At 38.0% G+C, this 22077-nt stretch overlaps 1 protein-coding gene across 1 annotated transcript in view; it reads left to right on the forward strand.

The window, feature by feature from the left end:
* LOC121376947 (oxysterol-binding protein-related protein 1-like) overlaps nucleotides 1–22077 on the forward strand; it is a 99070-nt gene that overhangs the window by 22890 nt on the left and 54103 nt on the right. Inside the window, exons 11-16 of the mRNA XM_041504757.1 lie at nucleotides 2912–3013; nucleotides 3514–3636; nucleotides 4477–4561; nucleotides 5243–5349; nucleotides 5640–5826; nucleotides 9250–9331. Of these exons, the coding sequence (XP_041360691.1) occupies nucleotides 2912–3013; nucleotides 3514–3636; nucleotides 4477–4561; nucleotides 5243–5349; nucleotides 5640–5826; nucleotides 9250–9331 (686 nt within the window). The remainder of the gene's footprint in view (nucleotides 1–2911; nucleotides 3014–3513; nucleotides 3637–4476; nucleotides 4562–5242; nucleotides 5350–5639; nucleotides 5827–9249; nucleotides 9332–22077) is intronic.

Genomic DNA, 22077 nt, shown 5'->3' on the forward strand with positions numbered 1-22077 from the left:
GGCCTTACACCTACTCATTTAGCCGTTAAACGTGTTCTGGGTGGCCTGCTCAGTATACCCATTTGCAGTTTGGGCTATTTTCCTTCCATCCAGTGGTCCACAACTGGTTCATCAAATGCCATGGTATGTGCTGTCCTGTCTGTTTGGAAAGTGCATATAAAAGACCCCTTGCTGCTTATTGGAAAGAGTAGCCTATGTGGCGGCAGCGGGTTTCCTCTAAAGAAATATGTCAGAATGACCATGTGTTTGACATCCAATAAGATAAAAATCAATGTGCTCTAGAGGCATCGTTAAATAAAACAATTTTTTATTTTTTTTGCTCTGGGTGGGAGCCGATACCGAGAAACAAACGTACCATCTGTAAGTGTTGATGGATTAACCACCATACCACTGAGTCTGGTTTTTGTCTCATTTGAGGATTGTCAAATGTTTTTGTTTTTTAAATATATCTATAACTAGAATAGAAGTAAGAGATCTTTTATGTATATTTTCCATGGACAGGACAGCACATACCATGTCTTGATGTACCAGTCATGTGGTACTGGTTTATAATGAGGGGGTAACCCATCAACTGATCAATTCTGTAACCCATTTCACTTTGGAAGCATAGCTCAGTCGGTTGAGTGCTTGGCTGACATCTTTGCATCGCAGGGTGAAACCACCCTAATCAACTGACTGGGTCTTTTCTCGTTCCAGTCGGTGCACCACAACTGGTCCAAGGCTGTGGTATGTACTTTCCTGTCTGTGCGTATAAAAGATTCATTGCTGCTAAGGCCGGAATTTTTTTTAAACTTATTTCCTATTACATGCTGGAAAAATATAGGGTAGGTAGGTAGGAAAAACATTTTATTTTGGAAAACAATTTTATTTATGGATATTAAATAAAGGTGTTGACTACCGTATCCAAAATAACCTCTGCATGTATAGAAATGCATTATGCAAACCAACAATACCATTCATCACAGTGTTTTCCCTTGAAATAAAGTAAGGCATGGTAAAGTGACATTTTAAATATAATAGGCAGAAGGTTTACTCTCATACTAACACTTAACTTCTGTACTGGTCCAGGACAGACTTGGTTGAACCTTAATTGGATAGAAACCAGTAAATAAGTTATAACAATTTCTTTTAATGAAAACTGAAAGGAAGGGTTCTATATTTATCTTTCCAACAATAACATTTAAAAAAAATGTTATGAATATTATCTTTCCTAGTGTATCTAAGAAATGGTAGACTTACCAATTTTATAATTTGCAATGTTAGTTTTATTCTGTATGCATCCAGTATTAAAGTACACACTTGGTTTTAAGCAATCAATTGGTCCAATGAATAGAAATGCAGAACAAATGCTCAGGATGCTCAAACGAATGAATGAATGTTTAACGACACCTCAGCACGAAAAATACATCGGCTATTGGGTGTCAAACTATGGTAATGCAAACAAATAAAGTGACGATCAACTTCAATATAAAAATTCAAGATCCAAATAAAAACAGTGTAAAGAACTGTGCAAAACTACAAATATCACAGATAGATACTGACTTTTACTCAAAATTTCAATTGTGCTGTATTGGCCATTCTCAAAGAGAATGTTACACTCCTGCACCACAGTGAGGTTACAGCACGTGCTGGGGATGCTCAAACGAATGTTGAAAAGTAAAGTTTGTTTTATTTAATGACGCCACTAGAGCACATTGATTTTTATCTTTAATATCGTCAGCTATTGGACGTCAAACACATGATCATTCTGACACTGTTTTTAGAGGAAACCCGCTGTCGCCACACAGGCTACTCTTTCAGAACAATGTTGATGTAAAACTTAAATCATGTTAGAATTATTAACAAGAATATTGTAATGAAATATGTATAAAAAAAAAAAAAATTGCGTTCAATTTTTTCATGGCCATGTTTATTACACAGTGTTCAGTGCGGAGACGGTTATTTAAATGAAGTCCATAAACAATGATTTAATACGGTCCATGAACTCTACTTCAATGTACACCCATATGACCTTTGCACAATGGGTGTTTTGCCTTCACCTTTGCACTGAAACCCGCGAAGTTCCCAGTGACCACTTACAAAAAATAACGAAACGCATCGAGATCTTACTGACATATTTAATCATTTGATTTGGCAGTAAACATCAGTATCGGTAAACATTCCCTCCCCTAGTTTTATCAGAAGGTCACTAAATTTCTACAAGGCCAGTTTGTCGCTGGAGTAAATCATTAAATATAGTTATTATTATTATTATGATTATTATTATTATTAATCGGAACACCTCGCTACGCTAGATGTAGAGTAAATCGGAAAAGATCGCATATATTTCTGACTCTTGGCCCGATATCTCACGAAAGTTACCGAACTTCAATTTGAAGGGAAGTAACTCCATCAATCAATTGTTATAAGAAAACATTTCGTGGCTAACGGGTCGACAGTAAAACCACCGATATACGTCCGCAAATCAGAAACACAGTAGGGTTATCCCCTAAATGACACCAAATTAGTGCTTGTGATCGTTGTTATATTAAAAAAAAAAATTGGCTATACAAAAAAGGGTTTAGGGTCGGCAGGTTCAAATTAGGGTCGGTCGGGTAACCGGAAACAAACAATATTTTATGATACGCCTAATGGAAAAATGTAGCGGGTTTCCTCTGATGACTACCTGTTAGAATTACCACAATGTTTGACATCCAATAGCCGATGATTAATTAATCCATGTGCTCTAGTGGTGTCATTAAACAAACCAAACTTTAACATTCTACCATAGCTACATTCCACCCCAGTGCAAGCATCAAAATAAGCATAGAATCCCCCCCCCCATCCCCAGCCTTCGCACGTGACACACTTCAAGTCAGAAGTCAATCTGTATCAGTTCTGTTTTGTATGAATGTTTTTTTTTCTGTTATAGGTTCCAGTAGAGCAAGGACTAGAATTTAAAATATATTTCTCTGATGGAACAACACATATTCTCAAGGCTGAACACATTGATGGTGCCGAAGTAAACAAACAGGTTAGTGATTGACTGCAAGTGGTGGTCACATGACTCAAGGTTATAATTTCTTTTTAATGAAGCAAGTTAGTGATTGGCTGAAAGTGGTGGTCACATGACACATTCTAGGTTTTCTGAATGGACTGCAGTAACAAAGCAGTTTAGTGATTGGCTGACAGTGGTGGTTACATAATTCATACTAGGAGTTTATTGGGCTTTTATTATTATCATTGAAGGTACAGGATTTTTTATCATCCAAGTTGCTAGAATCCAATATTGAACATCATTCAGGACAAATTGTTTGTGACCGGAACAGGAAAGAGGACTAATTGGAAGAATTTTAGGCCATCCCATCGGCTGTTTGGATTTTCGGACCAGACTAATATCCTTCGGGGAATATGCATTTGTTTTGAGGCCAGGTGAAGTTTTCATAAAAGAGAAAACACCAAGTTTTCTCCATTTTTTTATTTTATTTAAAAAAATGAATTTAGAATTAAAATATTAATATTTGATTATTTTAGAAATGGCTAAATGCATTGAAGGAGCACATTGAGTACAGCACACACTACCTTCACACTGGCGAAGGTTCCAGTGAGCTTGACATGGATAGAGTGACTCTCGGAACGATGAGTGATGTCCTCAAGGTAAATAGTATACACATGTATAGAGGATGCTCCCCCGAGTGTTTGGAAATTTGAAAATATGTTGTCCGTTTAAAAATGGATGGCTGCTGATGTTTTCTGAACTTTATTTTTGTGTTCCTATAGTCACAATTCGAACATTTAATGCTTAATGCCAGCGTGTACATGCTTTTTTAGTTAAAAACAAATAAATAAAACTTTGACATATACTTTTATGAGTGTGGGAGAGGGTAGCAAAATAAGTTTTTAAAAATGTGTATTATTGCAAACAGTCCTAAGTACGGTAGGTTGGTTTGTACACTTGGTAGGTATTGGCCAGTGTATTTGACATGGTAAAAAAAATCAAAATGTTGATAAGGTTGGGGGGTTTTCACACTCGGTCTAGCCAATGTAATACACATGAAAAAATAAGTTTTTTTTTTTTATACAGTTGGGTTTTTAAGACTGACCAGTGTATTTAACACAGTAAAAATGTTTAAAATTTGATAAGGTTGGAGGGTTTAAGACTCAGTCTGGCCAGTGTATTTAACATGATAAATTTTTTTTTAAATTTTTATGAGGTTGGGTCCAGTGTTGACATGGTAACAGTGTATTTGACATGGTAACAAAATTTTAAAATGTTGATAAGGTTGGGTTTTTGCATTCAGGTTGGGGGTTTTAAGACTCAGTCTGGCCGATCTATTTAACACGGCAATAAAATTCAAAATTTTGGATAAAGTTGGGGGTTTTAAGACTCGGTCTTTAAATTTTAATAAGATTGGAGATTTTAAGACTCAGTCTGGCCAGTGTATGTGACACTGTAACACAAGTTTATAATGAATGCTGTATTGCTGTTTCTCGTAGACTGCACAGGCACAACAACAGTTACTGAAATCGAAAGTGACTTCACTCACGCAGTCCATAAAACATTTGGGTGAGGTGCAAACAGGTTAGTTAAGTATAAGTTTGTTTTGTTTAACAACACCACTAGAGCACATAGATTTATTAATCAATGGTTATTGGATGTCACACATTTAGTTATTTTTACATATAGTCTTAGAGATGAAACCCGCTATATTTTTTCAGTTTGTAGCAAGGGATCTTTTATATGCACCATCCCACATACAGGGTAGCACATACCACGACCTTTGATATACCAGTCGTGGTGCACTGACTGGAACGAGAAAAAGCCCAATGGGCTCACCTACCATGCATCAAGCGAGCGCTTTACCATTGGGCTACATCCTGCCATGCACCATCAGAAAGACGGGATAGCACATACCACGACCTTTGATTTGCCAGTCGTGGTGTACTGGCTAGGTCGAGAAATAGCCCAATGGGGCCACTGATAGGGATTGATCCTAAACCGACCACACATCAAGCGAGCGTTTTTCCACTGGGCTACGCCCCGCCTTATTTTGTTAGAAGCCGTCCTTATAATTGGTTGACGCTGCTGTAAATAATATCTTATGTTATATATTGTGAAAAAAAAAGGGCACACACATTTTCATAATGCTCATCTCTATCGGTGTTACAGCTACTTATTTATTAATGATGGGAAGGGATGGTAGATCAGCTGATAAAAAAAATCCACATAGTATAAATGATTAACAGCTGTTATTGGTTTCAGAACAAACAAAGAATATTCAACAAGAACTGGAATCTGTGGTGACCACCTCGAAAGACGTTTGTGAGTCCTTGACTCAGTGTATGACCCTATTCAATCAACAAGAAGATGTGAGTCGCTCTCTTTCTTACTCACTTTCTTCTGTGTCTCTGTCTCTCTCTCTGTCTGTCTGTCTCTCTCTCTGTCTGTCTGTCTGTCTGTCTGTCTGTCTGTCTCTCTCTCTCTCTCTCTCTCTCTCTCTCTCTCTCTCTCTCTCTCTCTCTCTCTCTCTCTCTCTCTCTCTCTCTCTCCCCCTCCCTCCCTCTACTCCTTTGCTGTGTCTGCCTCACTCCTTCCCTCCTCCCTTCCAAACCAAGTTCACTCTTCCCCATCATTTCACCTGTCTCTGCCTGTCTCCTAGCTGCGAGAGCTGCAACTAAAGGAGGAGCGGGAGAAGTGTCGCGTGTTGCAGGATGGACTGCATGCTCTGGCCATGGAGCACCACCAGCTGGAGCGGTCTATTTCATTCAGGAGGTCGACCAAGAAGTCATTTGACACCGACGACGAAGAGTTCTACGACTGTTATGAAGTGAACAACTGCAGATTTGGTGTGTATGCAAAACATTTGTCGTGTTTAATGACACCACTAGAGCACAATGATTAATTAATCATCGGCTTTTGGATGTCAGACATTTGGTAATTCTGACACGTAGTCATAATTTCTCCTAATATGCTGCAAGGGATCTTTTATATGCACTTTCCCACAGACAGGAAAGCACATATCACGGACTTTGACCAGTTGCGTTGCACTGGTTGGAACGAGAAAAAACCCAGTCAGTTGAATGGATCCACTGAGGTGGATCGATCCCGCAATGCAAGCACCTCAAGAGAGCATTCAACCGACTGAGCTAAATTACACACACACACACACACTCCGTGTGTATACAAGATTGAAAGCAGTGCTTTATATTGACTCGCCAACTGGCGTCATCAGTAGTTACGTATTATATAAATATTTTGTGCACTGAAACACGAACCAGGCTATAGACAGGGCTATCTCTGGCACTCACCAAATTTGCCAATTGCAAATTTTAAACACAACTGGCGAATTTTATTTGAATTTGGCAAAAGAATTTCATGTAATTTTCTTGAAAATGATGGTGGGTTTCTGCAATTTTTAGAGTTCAATGGATAAATTTGGCGAAATTTTCTCCACACCCAGGGCTAGCCATGATAGATTATTAAAGCTATTTTAGTCCTACGATATCGTAAAACCGCCGTAAGCTATGACATCACTACAACACACGCCATAGTGATATCATGGCCTACAGCAGTTTTACGATATTGTAGCGCTAAGATAGCTTCAAAAATATGTGCCCACAGCTTTAGATTGCACCAAGTCGAAGTGATAAACATGCCCAGAATAGGTATGCCCAAAATCAGGCATCAAAATAAGTCGAGAACGGTTGTTCAGGTTACCACATGTAAGAAAATTTCAACGTTTAATAGTAGTTTCGTTTCCGAATATAAACCAGGCAATACATTCCGGACTTCTGTATTTCATTTTCTCGTAAGGTATTGCATCGATGTTCGCGAGCACTTGTGCAATTTCAAACAATTATAGTCATTCCACATTTAAGGAGCATCCACTAGATGAATTTACTACCGAGTTTCGTTTCCTCGTACGAAATTGCACCGATGTTCGTGTGCATTTGTGCAATTGCAAGCAATTTCGTCAATCTGCATTTAAGCAGCACCCACTAGATAAATTTACTTCCAGATTTCGTTTCTCGTACCGATGTTCACACACTGATACAATTTCAGAACAGTGATAAGATAAAGAATGAATTATAAATACATGTATACTACAATAATCATCTGGCACACGTGTATGGGCGTTAAAAGTAATAGTAACAGGAATTCAATTCTAACTTTCGTATACATGTAGTTGTGGTAACCTATAGGTTACCAGGCTATATTTTGTGGTAACCTGTAAATGGGTTATCAGACACAATGCTCATTTCAATACCTGCAAAATAATCATGCCCAAATTAAGTACAAACATGTTGATCCCAAAATACTTCACCTTAAAACCACTGAAATGTTTAGCTGAAATTAGATTGAAATAACATGAAAAGTATCATCGGCTGTTGGATGTCAAATATTTGGTAAGTCTTAGATAAAAGACACTCTACATTTATCCATTAGTAGTAAGCGATTTTTTATACGTACCATCCCACAGACAGGATAGTACATGCGACGGCCTTTGATATAGCAGTCATGGTGTAGTTGCTAGGACGAGAAATAACCCAATGGGCCCACCAACGGGGATCGATCCCAGACCGACCGTGCATCAGGCGAGCGCTATACCACTGGGCTACGCCCTGCCCATACTGTACTAACAAGACCTCAGTAGTCAGAACAGACAAAAAGAAAAATGTTGTGCTCAAATTAATGCAGGGCTTGAACTTAATGATGCGACGCTCAACCGTAGCGGTAGCCCGGGTTTTTTTAACTACGGATTTCTCACTTGGACTATCAGTTGTCTAACCCTGGTTGTCCGCTGGGCTACCAAATGTTTTGGCATGTCCAGTCACTCCACAGTCAACAACACATGTAATTCATCAGTGTCTGAAATTCCACCTAAAGTTCTGTGGCCAGATATACAGGGTTCGTACGGGTCATAGAATTTTCATTTGGGTCATGGGTTATCTATTCGTAGATATTTATGACAATGAACAACATGGCCTGTTGTTTTGATGCCTACTTATCACTAATGCCTTGTATGATCAAGACTATTTTCCGCCAGCTGAAGTCTAAACTAAACCAAAACTCAATCACGGTATATTTCCGTGTAAGGTACCTACATGTATGCAAATTGTCAGATTATTGTTTACAAAATTAATATCTATTATTATGTTAAAGAAATGTATACATTGACGAATGTTTTCAATGTTGAAAATATTAATCTTTCTTACAATTATTTTTAATTAAATCTCACTTATTGTTTACTATTTCTTTCTGCGATATCCTCGCTAAAAATGACATCTGATCTCGTCACGTAATAACACAAATGCACATGGCAATCCCCTGCCTGGGATAATTGGCTTACGGCATTTACAAGTTTATTGTCATCATTAAAAAACGCTATGGTTTTGGAATAAAGGCAAGTTGTGTTCAGATTCTTCAAAACAATACCTAATGAAGATAGTTACAACCACTTAAATATTAAAATATGCAATATCGATCTTCAGAATCATACGATTATTATTAGCAGACAGTTCTACACGTGAAAACCATATGAAGTGTTTCAATATTAATATGTTGTAAGCCTTAATTACGGGATTAGGCCTCAACAAATTTAATAATAATAATAATAATAATAAACTATTGTGTGTTTCTGGAATCGTACCAAACAAGTATACTGTAGATAGAGTAGGTCTGTTTTTTGGTGGTGGTTGTTAGATTTGTTTGGGGGGTTTTTCATACTATTATTTACCCCATCCTTTGAGGTCATGCTTTAAAATACATGTATTTAGTTTTGTCCATTTCTGACCAGTAGTTTCAAATGTGGGTAGGTAAGTAGGGAATATTATTATTTTTATTATTTTTATTTTTTTTTTATTATTTTTTTTTTCCACAGCATCCTTTTCTTCCTCTTCTTTGAATTCCATCTCATTTCTTCCCAATCTGGCAGTTCCTCCTATCTTTCAACTTATTTTGCTGTCCACCTCCACATCCCAATCCTTGTCTCTCAAACAGCTTCCTTTCTCTCCTTTGAATTCCATCTCATTTCTTCCCAATCTGGCAGTTCCTCCTATCTTTCAACTTATTTTGCTGTCCACCTCCACATCCCAATCCTTGTCTCTCCAACCGCGACATGTGCTTGTCTCTTGTGGCTATCTGTGCCACACACCTGCCATTCCCCATCAGCTTTTTTAGCTGTGCATGGGCTTAGTCTGACCACTTCGGTGAGTGTTTAAAGCCCTTCAAACTGACGTTTTGTGATCTTGTTTGTTTGTCTGATTCAGGATCCCCAGAAGGATTTCAATCGAGTTTCAAGAGTTTTGATGAATCTATGTCAGATGGGCCGAGTGACTCTCACCCTACAAGGTGAGTTTCATATTGTTGTTGTTTTTTTGCGGGGGGGGGGGACTCCCCTACTGGTCCAACTAAAGGTGACTATAGGTTTCGTCTGTCCATCTATCCGTCTGTCCCACATACAGTTTTGTGGATGTTTTTTTTCAGAACGCCTTAAGATATTGAGCTGAAATGCAAGTAAATCATCTTTGACTTTCATGGTATAATTTACCCATTTTTGACAGAGTTATTGCCCTTAAACTTAGGAATTTGTTTTCCAGACCGATTTTACGGAAATGCCTCAAGATATCAAGCTACAAATTCTGCCGAACGAATTAAAAATCTGCAGAACCAAACATAATCATAAAATATAAAAACGCAAAATAATTGCTGGTCTGATTTGAAAGCGGGCAAAAATATCTCCCGGCCCATGGTGATGTTAACTGGCAAAAACGGATCGGGACGGCAGTTTTTCGAACCCTGATAGTGTAACCTGGTTGTTGGTTTTTGCAATGCAGAATACTTGAGACGAACATGGATAAATTAAAGTTATTGATTTATAATATGACTCCTAAAAATGAAATATTCTCGATATATTAGGAATATTGTCAAAAATAAGGCGGAAAGCAAAAGCTGCTGGTGAAAGTGAACGTCAGAAAATATATTGTGCATTTTGAGAGGCATTTGCTTCCTGCCTGATGTTAATTTTGAGCCCTGCTGTAGTGGGTAAAAGACCAAAGTAAATGAATGAATGAAAGTTTAAAGTTTATTTTGTTATTATTTTCATATACTTACCCTTTGTGACACCCAATAGCCTATGTGTATTTTGTGCTGGGGTGTCGTTAAACATTCATTCATTCATTTTATTTTGTTTATCTTTAACGACACCACTAGAGCACATTGATTTATTAATCATCGGCTATTAGATGTCAGAAATTTGGTAATTGGTGATTTTCTCTCTAAGACACTTAGAGAGAAAATCTGCTACATTTTTTCCATTAATAGCAAGGGATCTTTTATATGCACCATCCCACAGACAGGATAGCACATATTATGTCCTTTGATATATCGGTCATGGTGTACTGGCTGGAACGATAAATGGCATAGTGGGTCCACCAACAGAGATGGATCCCAGATCGACCGCACTTCAAGTGAGTGCTTTACCACTGGGCTACGTCCCGGCCCCAAAGTTAAAAGTTAAAGGTTTTTTTTGTTTAATGACACCACAAGAACACATTGATTAATTTATCATTGGTTATTGGATAACATGGAAACCTGCTTAGTATGAATAACAACAAATCGTGGACGTTTCATTTCGCTTTTCCAGAATGCATTTGTTTTAAAGGAAACATGACACGAGACCATATTATAGCTCATTTTAAAAGAAAAATGATATAAAAATAATATACAAATAACTTTATAACAATAAAATACGTGTAGTTAACTTAAAATGAAGAAATTACGCTAATCAGTATCAAAGTACGATTTATGCATATTTCTTCGTGAGCGTTCGGAAAAAAAGGGAGTGACGTCAGAGCCGCTGTACTCTTCCATTGTTGTTAACTGTTTATATATGGAGTAAGGGGCTTACGATCTTTTCAGTCCAACAGTGCCGTACTGCGCGGCCTTTGGGTGTAAAAAATAAACAGTTTAAAAGATCGGGATTGTCTTTTTATGGTTTTCCAAAGGATTGTATCCGAAGAAAGACGCGTGTATTTTATCACAAAAGAAAAGATTGGACACCAACACCGCATAGTACTTTGGTGTCAGCCTATTTACAGCCCGGAGCCCGAACGTTACCCGGAGACAAAAACAGTACTCGGTTGCGAATGCCGAGGTGTACATTGTACATATTTGGCACAAAGATACACCTCAGCATGATGTATTTATATATGTTAAAACAAAAATGTAGAATGTTTTATTTATTTATTTTTTTGGAAAAAAAAGAAGATTTTTCATGTTAGGGCTGTAGGCCTACATAACAAAATCTGTATTCACCGTCCGAAGAAGGAAACGTCAACAAGTAATTAAATATGGCATATACAAACATGGAATTTGGCATGAGGATACATCTCAGTACGATGTATTTAAATATGTTTTTAAAAAACGTGTAGAAAACAATAATAATTTTAAATAATGTTTTTAATCTTCGGGCGGAATACGTCACAAAAAACGTTCCTCATCGCCCGAAGCCCCAAAGCAACACGAAGTTCAATACAAAATAAACCACTACTGTCGGTGTCGAAATAACTATTATGTTTCATCCACGGGCTGACTTGAGAATCGGAGTGTTGTTTTAGTTAATTGGTCCTTTCTTTCCGTGGCCTGCACATGTGATTCCTGATTGGCAGGTGTATATTGCAGGGTATCGACCAGGTAAGTGATTACCACGGTCTAGACATACGTACAAAATACGTGCCAGTTTTTTTAAGATCACAGGGTATTGTGGCGTAACCTATCGCGACTATAGTACAATGTTAATGGACATTATCAGCCGCCCTGCTTCATTACTGTAAATAATGCTGTAAAACCCTTGATTAAGTAAACTTTCCCATCTAAAATTACAAAACTGACCAATTACGTAGTACCAAAGAAAAGAAAATTATCACTTGGGTATCGTGAGTGGTCGTTTTTACTCTAACGCACCCTACCAATAGGCCTAATAATATGCTACTTTTTTATGAGAGAAAAATACTATAACCCCATTTCGTTCTATTGATGCAAATAGAAATATATTTAGTTTAAAAGTTGATTATACTCTCAAGTCATTTATGTTGTTTTACAAGCCAGGTTAATGAAAGTGAAGCGCCTTGTCGTAAATTAGAGCGTTTGTTTACACTGTGCATACAGATTTCATTATGTACAGCCCGAACATAAAAAATGCGATATTTTCTAAAAAAAAAAAAACCCACCAAAAAAATGTTTGTCCTACATTTATATTTTTTACATATTTAAATACATCATATCGAGGTGTATCTTTATGCTAAATATGAACAGTATACACCTCGGCATTAGCATCCGAGTTTTGGTTTTGTCTCCGGGTTACTTTCGGGCTCCGGGCTGTAAATTGGTCGACCGGTCTGGTCTGGCACCATCAGTTTCTCCACCCTCCGACTCGCTATCCGTTTTTTCATCAGTATCACTGTTGTAAGTAAATGTGTGTCTTTCTTCATTTACTAACAGCTCATATTGATACGGCAAAACGTTTTGCGAACGAACACTCATTGTTTTGGTAAGCTGTGCAAGTCTTAGATTCTTTATGAGTGGTACGGACTAATGCTTTTAAGTGTAAGGCTTCAGATCAAGCGACGCGTCTCTGACGTCACGGACCTCGTGATTGCCCTGCTCATTAAAGATCGGCAATTTCCGCTAAGAGCTCGTATCTGGGGTTCTTTTATGGAGATATTTTAAGTAATTAATTTTTTATAATTTTTTTTTTTAGGTGATTCAATTTATAATTAATTGTACATGGTTGGTGCCAAATATGGTTTACGTGACATGTTTCCTTTAAGGTTTTTAAAAAAAATTATTATTATTATCGACATAAACTAGTACTTTCATTCTGAAAGATGCACATGTCTGTTATATTGACGTTTGTTTTGATTTTTGTCTTTTTATTTTTAGGGGCGAGATGTAGCCCAGTGGTAATGCACTCGCCCGATGTGCCATCGGTCTAGGATTGATCCCCATCGGTGGCTCATTGGGCTATTTGTCACTCCAGCCAGTGCACCACGACTTGTATATCAAAGGCCGTGGTATGTACTATCCTGTATAGTATAGTCTTAGAGAGGAAACCCACTACATTTTTCCATTAGTAGCAAGGGATCTTTTATATGCACCATCCCACAGACAGAATGGCACATACCACAGCCTTTGATATACCAGTCGTGATGCACTGGCTGGAACAAGAAATAGCCCAATAGGTCCACCAATGGGGATCGATCCTAGACCAACTGCTCATCAAGCGAGTGCTGTACCACTGGGCTACTTCCCGCCCCTCTCATGAGAAAAACTTGACAAGAACGTTGACACCCCAGCACCACGGTGAGGAACGACATTCACAGGGGGCTCGGGGAAATGACGACGGAAAAGGACCTTTAATAATATTATAATCATGGAACAAAGTGATATACATCAATGACTATGACAAAAGGTTCTTCACTTCAGGACTTGTCAGTAATATAAAATACCCTTACTGAATCAGTAAAACATTTATCTTTTTTCGATGCCGGTATACTACTGTACTGTACTGTGGCAAACGTTTACACAAAGGTTTGAAACGAAAACTAGAAAACCAATTAATATAAACATCTGAACTGTTTTACCTGGTAATCCATGTGAAAGTCTGCTGCTGAATCACCTACTTGTAATAATTAAACAACATATATACCACTGCAAATTTGCTAAAAGAAGCCATTTTGCTATCACAAAACTAGAACACAAATATAGACACTAGAAAACCTTCCAGTTTTCTGTTATAACTGACTATTTACTTCTGACTAAAGTATATATCCTCCATGAATTTTTAGTTGCTACATTGTATTTGCATAAAGGGTTGTAGAAAGTAATCTGTATTAAAGGGACATTCCTGAGTTTGCTGCAATTTTTAAGATGTTATCGACTAACAGAGACTTTTTAACGATTGTAATTACATATCAAATACATTTTTCTGCATAAAATATTAGTGGCTGTATATTAAACGTGTTTCTGATCCTTCTAATATTTGTACTAGGTTAACTTTCATTTTAGTTCCTAAAATATATTTTGGGCTTCTTACAAATATTAAGATGACCAGACACGCATTGAATATAGAGACACTGATATTCTAAACATGAAAATATATTTAATATGTAAGTTTAATCGTAGAAATATTTTATTAGTCGGAAACATCTTACAATGCAGCAAACTCAGAAATGTCACTTTATGTTACCAATTATACTCTAGTCATGTGAGTATATAATTTATAGCAAATATAAATGTGACAACTATTTTTTGTGGACTCTTTAAAAAAAACCAACCTTACTGGTAGCAGTACATCAAATAAGTATCTCACTGGGTCGAAGGCAGGAGTGCACCCAACTTTTGATTCCACAGTTAACGCTACCAGTCCAGCCATTGGTGATACATGTGACATTTTGTGTTTTTATGAAATGTTGTTTAATCTGGCCAGTAAATTCATGATTGTATTCTAATTTGAACTGGTGTCGGTGTACCAGCTACAATGTGCTTGAAACAAGTACTGGGTTCCATTAAAAATAGGATGACAGTTTTTGTGTGAAAATGAGCAGCTGAACACCCAATTTATCGGATTCACTGTTAGAGTCTCCACGAATACTCGAGTACTCGGGCTTGGGTCGAGTCTAGCAAGACTCGATTCTGTTCGCAGGACTCGAATACCCGTTTAAAGGAACGGTTTGTCGCATTGTAAGATGTTTCCGACTAATAAAATATTTCTACGATTAAACTTACATATTAAATATATTTTCTTGTTTAGAATATCAGTGGCTGTATAGTCAGTGTGTATCTGGTCGTGTTAATATTTGTAGGAATACCAAACTGGATTCTGTCTTCAAATAATTTTGTACATACATGTATACAAAACAAAAAAATTATATTTTGGAAAATAAAATGAAATATAATCTAGTAAAAATATTACAACGATCAGAAACACGTTTAATATACAGCTACTAATATTTGATGCACAAAAATATATTTGATATGTAATTACAGTCGTTAAAAAGTCTTAAAAGTTGTTAAAAGTTGCAGCAAACTCAGGAATGTCTCTTTAAGGAAGAGCATTCTCATTATATATTGTCTCCACATCATTTTACCACATTTGCCACTGGTTACATCATAGGGCTGTGAGACGGGGGAAAAACCCAAAAGTTGAATGTGTGGAAAGAAAGAAAGAAAGAAGTGTTTTATTTAACGACGCACTCAACACATTTTATTTACGGTTATATGGCGTCAGACATATGGTTAAGGACCACACAGATTTTGAGAGGAAACCCGCTGTCGCCATTACATGGGCTACTCTTCCGATTGGCAGCAAGGGATCTTTTATTTGCGCTCCCCACAGGCAGGATAGCACAAACCATGGCCTTTGTTGAACCAGTTATGGATCACTGGTCGGTGCAAGTGGTTTACACCTACCCACTGAGCCTTGCGGAGCACTCACTCAGGGTTTGGAGTCGGTATCGGGATTAAAAATCCCATGCCTCGACTGGGATCCGAACCCAGTACCTACCAGCCTGTAGACCGATGGCCTGCCACGACGCCACCGAGGCCGGTCTGAATGTGTGGAATGCAATACAATGGCGTGATTTGGCATGAATGTTCAGTGCTGGAATTAACATGCATAACGCTATTTTAATTTATTCCTTAGTCTCATTATCACCTAGTGTAAGTGTCGGATACTCGTACTCGTGGAGGCCCTATTTACTTTACGGGTTAAGGGTGGTAGAATTTATATCCACCATAGTGTATATATGTTGACTGAAATGTAATCTGACTGTAATCTTATGTCCGTCTTTCCCATGAGCAAACTCAAGGCGAGCTGAAGATCACTCTCCTGAAATTATTGTAGGCGAGCAATCACAGGAAGCTTCAAATAAAATATATTAGAAATTTCTTTACAAGGTGATCAATTTGCCACTCTCTAAAAACTTTCTATGGGAGTGTGGAGGAGGGCAGGAGATATCTGGGACCTAATTCACTAAACTCGCGCAACTTTGCGATCTCACAGTGCAATGCTAAAAGACTTGCAAAGAGGATGCTTTGTTGTCTAGCAGAGCCTAAGAGAGCTTTGTGAATTAGACCCCAGAGCTCAACCTGTACATTGCCAAATTTAGCCAACTGCTAATTTTTATACAAAGTTGCGTTGCATAAGTTTTTAACATGCTCATATACCACAGAGGTTTCCAGCATGTCCGCCCCAGAGTTCGATCTCTGGAAAGCCGGGAACCCAACCCGGGGCAGACTTATACAAAGTGGCTACAAAATTTAGTCTTTGGCTAACAAAATGTTCTTTGAATTAGCCACTTTTGAATAATTTCCAAGCAAATACCGGTACTCTTCATATCTGAAAGTTGGCTACATTCATTAATTTGAACTTATTTTTGTGCTTATATATCCAATTAAGGTTCAAGCACGCTGTCCTGGGCACACACCTCAGCTATCGGGGCTGTCTGTCCAGGACAGTGGGTTAGTTGTTAGTGAGAATGAAGAGTGGTCTTTCACCTACCCACTGAGTCGTTAAAACTCACTCTGTGTGGGAAGCTGTTCCAGGCTGTGAACCCAGTACCTATCAGCCTTATATATGTCCGATGATTTAACCATGACACCAGCTAGGCCGGTAATTGGCTGCAAGAAAATTTATGCAAGTGTGAGTTCTGAGTGATTACTCGTCTTTCGTTCAGGTCAGGTCAGGTCAGGTCAGGTCAGGTCAGGTCATAGGTTTTAATGTGCACATTTAGAACAAGCTGCTGTAGCACACCTTTGTCATGGGCGCAGATATTGACTTTCGCCAGCTCCTCCGTCCAGGACTTCATTGTGAAGACTGTATTTGATTTTATTTGCTGGTTACATTATACATACACCCTACAAAGTGTCGTGTGTTTTTCAAAAAATTGCTTTGGTTAAAAAAAAAAAAAAAATATATTCAGGTTGATGTGAACAGAATGAGCTTGACAACGTTTTTAACAAGCTGTAAACAGACAGAGCTGTGAGACTTTCAACAGATTTACGTTATCTTATGTTTCATTCTAGTTAGTGTAACTATATGTGTGTCAATGTCCAGTAAAAACGTGTTCTTTGTAACAGCTTCTTGGTGTTTTGTGTCTTCATATATCGGGAAGAGATAGGACGTAGACCAGTGGTAAAGTATTCGCTTGATGTGGGGTCGGTCTGTGGATCGATCCCCGTCTGTGGGCCCATTTGGCTATTTCTTGTTGCAACCAGTGCACCACGACTGGTATATCAAAGGTCGTGGTACATGTATGTGCTATCCTGTTTATGGGATGATTCATATAAAAGATCCCTTGCTGCTAATCGAAAAGAGTAGCCCATGAAGTGGCGATAGCGGGTTTCCTCTCTCAATATCTGTGTGGTCCTTAACCATACATGTATGTCCGACGACATATAACCGTAAATAAAATGTGTTGAATGCGTTGTTAAATAAAACATTTCCTTCATTCCTTCCTTTAAAATACGAGTGTAAGAGTTAACTCCTCATAGAGAGCGAGAAGAGTGATTAGAGGAGAAAACCCAAAAGATCTAGAAGATGAACGACCAATACAATAAGAAAACTGAGAGACAGACAGACAGACAGACAGATAGGGAAGGAAGCCTCTTAGAGTATCAGATTTAGAAACAATTAAAATGTCAAAAAAGTTGTTATAAAAAATTTTCAATGTAAACTAAGAGAATAAGAGTTATCTCCACTTAGACCTTTGAACTTTTCAACTTGTTACGACTAAATTTGATTTTAATTTTTAATTATTTATCCACTTATATAAAATTACTTTGAAAACATAATGTCCAGGCAAACACATTTATGGTGTGTGAGTTGTTTGCCTTAATATAGACTTTAATGGTTATAATTTAAAAAAAAGAGTAAAAAACAGAAGTTGGTATATGGTAGCCATAAAGCTCATGTCATACTAAAGTTAATGTTGAGCACAATGCTATATTAGGGGAGTGGGACGTAGCGCATTGGTAAAGGGCCTGCTTGATGCGCAGTCTGTCTAACCATTGCACCACAACTGATACATAAAAGGCTGTGGTATGTACTGTCCTGTCTGTGGAATATAAAAGATCCCTTGCTAAAATAATACATTGAAAACAATTAGGGCCAGCCATTTTTTTCTTTATGTACATGAAGGGGTGGGACATAGACCAGTGGTAAAGCGCGAGGTCGGTCTGGGATCGATTCCCTTCGGTGGGCCCATTTGGCTATTTCTTGTTCCAGCCAGTGCACCATGACTGGTATATCAAAGGCCGTGGTGTGTACTACCCTGTGTGTGGGATGGTGCATATAAAAGATCCCTTGCTGCTAATCAAAAATGTGCGCTACAACAGCTAGTTCTGAATGTGCACGTAAAACCCTATGACCTGACCTAATCAAAAAGAGTAGCCCATGAAGTGGCAACAGCGGGTTTCCTCATTCAATATCTGTGTGGTCCTTTACCATATGTCTGATGCCATATAACCGTAAATAAAATGTGTTGAGTGCGTCATTAAATAAAACATTTCTTTCTTTCTTTTTTCTTCATGTACATGATTGTAGTTAGGGTCAGGTTCCTGCAATCACAGAGTTTGTTTGTAGGCCTAATCACAGTAGGCCTTATAAAGTGCATGTACAATACTGGCGTAGGAAGTGGGGGTGCAAGGGGGCATGTGCCTCCCCCAATTTGTAGCAGCAGCAGCGATAGTTTTTATATATTTTTACATGTATTTATATGTGTGCGTGCGTGCGTGTGTGTGTATGTGTGTGGGTGTGGGTGTGAACACACTTTTTGGCACCTTCCTATGCCCGTGTACATTATTTCAGGTTCGGTATCAGTATTTTGAGGGTAATTTAAATACCTCAGTATCGGTGTGTTGTTTGGTATTGATAAAAATCCAGTACATACATTTATTACCCCAGTAGGCACTGTTAACGATTAAAATAAATATGATGTCATCACAGTTTGGCAAAGTACACACAGTGATGTCACGTAGTTTAAAGTATTTGTGTTTACGTCTTTCTGGTTTCAGTGTTAAACTTGTAATAAAATGGTAGTTTAATGGAATTCATTATAGATTTTTTTCAGAATATATAGCAGCACTTTGGGTTTTGAAAATTATCTCTGAACCGTGAATAAAATACAGAGTTAAAGCAATACCCAGAACAGTAAAGTAGTTTACATCATTTCTATATACATGGATGTGTAGCCAATGTAGGCTATATAAAAAATAAAGGCTTTTTAAAAAAAAAAAAAAATTGTTGGGGTAATAAATAGAATAACAAACTCGGTACCAGTTATTATCAAATTTATGTCCCTGGTGAAATAATTTTTACTCAGGACATAAATTTAATAATAACTGGTTACTCATTTATTATCCTATATGTATACCAATATCAAGCTTTTGTTTGTTTGTTTTTTTTTTTTGTGTGTGTGTGGGGGGGGGTATACATGTACCTGGCTCTAAATGCATGATGTTCTTTTACTTAAGCAGGGCCGTAGCTAGCTGGGGGTGGGGGTGGGAGGGGGGGTGCAGAAAATAATTGGAAAAAATTGTAGAAATTTAAAAAGAAAATTCTCTTAACCATTTAAGGAGTTTTTTACTATTAACTACTTGATTCCTTCTCTCTCCCCCCCCCCCCCCCACCCCAAAAAAATAAAAAATTATAATAATCCTAGCAAAACAACAACAAATTGTGTTTTTTTAAATAAGGAAAAGGCCCCACAGAAAAAATTCTCTTATCACAAACCCAACCCTATTTGACAAAAAGAATATTAATATTGGCTGATAAATACATGTTATATGATATACCAGCCTCAGTGGTGTCGTGGTTAGGCCATCGGCTACAGGCTGATAGGTACTGGGTTCGAATCCCAGTCGAGGCATGGGATTTTTAATCCAGACACCGACTCCAAACCCTGAGTGAGTGCTTCGCAAGGCTCAATGGGTAGGTGTAAACCACTTGCACCGACCAGTGATCCATAACTCCCTTGTCCTGTCGTAAAAGAGTAGCCTAAGGCCAGTGGTTTGTGCTAAAAAACCAGAATGCCAGTGGGATAGCGATAAAATAAAAAATCCCTTGCTGCCTGGTCGTTAAAAGAGTAGCCTAAAGTGGCGACAGTGAGGAGTTTTAGACTAAAAACACAGTGTCGAGAAAGTATCCATATGTTTGATGTCCAATAGCATTTTGATAAAATAAAAAATCAATGTGCTCTAGTGGTGTAGAGAGAGGAGAGAGAGTTAAATAATCCGAAAAAAGAGAGGAAACTTAAAGATTAATTCTATTATATATATACCTAGTCGTTTTCGAGTTGAAACCAAACAACACACGTTTATACATCCACAACAAGAGCAACCACCCTCCAAATATCTATTAAAAAACAATAAATAAAAGGCTTTCTGACTCGGAGTCCCCCCCCCCCCCCCCCCCTCCCCATATAAGGAAGCCTTACTCAAGAGCGGATATAACTATAACCTCAAATACACCCCAACAGCAGAAAACAACAGACGCAGAAAACAACCGCAATAGAAACATCACCTGGTACAACCCACCATATAGCTCCAACGTGAAAACCAACGTAGGTCACCAGTTCCTCAGATACTCGATGAGTGCTTTCCCAAAAGCAACCCTCTCCACAAAATTATAAATCGAAACACCGTTAAAATTAGCTATAGCTGCATGCCTAATGTTGGGAAAATAATTTCAGCGCATAACAAAACTCTACTTCAACAACACAGAGACAAAGACGCCGTTCCCCCCAGAGAATGCAACTGTAGACGAAGAGCTGAATGTCCACTTGAGGGCAAATGCTTGCAGAAAGGAGTAATATATCAAGCTACCGTTAATACACTCGATAACAACAAGCAAGAAACATACGTTGGTTTGACCGAGAACACATTTAAGACGAGATATACTGCGCACACGAGCAGTTTTCAAAACGCAACACAGAAGAACGCAACAGCGCTAAGTCAGTACATTTGGACACTGAAGGATAGATTCACCCCATACACCATTAAGTGGAAATTTTTTATCCAAAGCAAAATCATACTCTCCAGCGAGCAAAAGATGTAACCTCTGCCTGAAGGAAAAACTGTTCATAATGTATAAACCTGAAACCAGCACACTAAACTCCAAGAATGAACTCGTATCAGCATGTCGACACAGACGCAAATACCTTCTGTGCGCATACCACACATCACCTATTATAGACCTGCATAGTGACGTAACCTCGACGTCACAGAGTCCATTACGTCATCAGCTTTCCGTTGACGGTGTAATTAAATCTACATCTGATGAGTGAGAGCAATAATTCAACTCTCTCACGAAACAAGCCTGTCATGTAGAGAAAAACATACACTTTTTAACGATATATATATATATATATATATATATATATATATATATATATATATTTATAGTAGAATCTTGTTGGCTCGACCTCGGAAGGGTCGATCACACCGCAACGCTCGAACCAAAAAAGAAGTCCCGAGTTTTTTGTTCGGTAAATCTTATATTAACTGATGATGGGTCGAATACGTCCAGAGTCGACTATAAGCGTTCGCTCGAATTAAATTATCGGTCCCGTCTGTGTTATTAGCTATATTTCCCTCGAACTGGTGATACATCAAATATCAAATGGAAAAACTTTAGATTATAATAATTTAGGTGGAACGAGTTATAGATGGATCGGAGAATCGCGACAATAGCCAAGCAATCCTTTCTTTGCCATACCTGTCATGTTGTGTGTTCAACCAGCAGCTATCGGTAAAAGTCTTACAAGCACAGCTAGTGTCACGGTGCCTTTTCGATGAACCGTGATACCAATCAAACATTTGGCCTCGGCGGGAAGCGTTACTCTGAACATGTCTACCAGACCAGTTTTCAATGAAACCAGGGGCGAAGTACTCAGCTGTCATCACACATTGAATTAATACCGACATGGTCTTCTGCATCACACAATCGGAGTAATTTCTAATCAATCCTTTCACTCTGATATTTTGTTATATAACACATTGATGAAATTTTTAAGTTTGCAGTTACCAAAATAATATGG

This window comes from Gigantopelta aegis, chromosome 7, assembly GCF_016097555.1.
Source record: "Gigantopelta aegis isolate Gae_Host chromosome 7, Gae_host_genome, whole genome shotgun sequence".
Classification (NCBI taxonomy): Eukaryota; Metazoa; Mollusca; class Gastropoda; order Neomphalida; family Peltospiridae; genus Gigantopelta; species Gigantopelta aegis.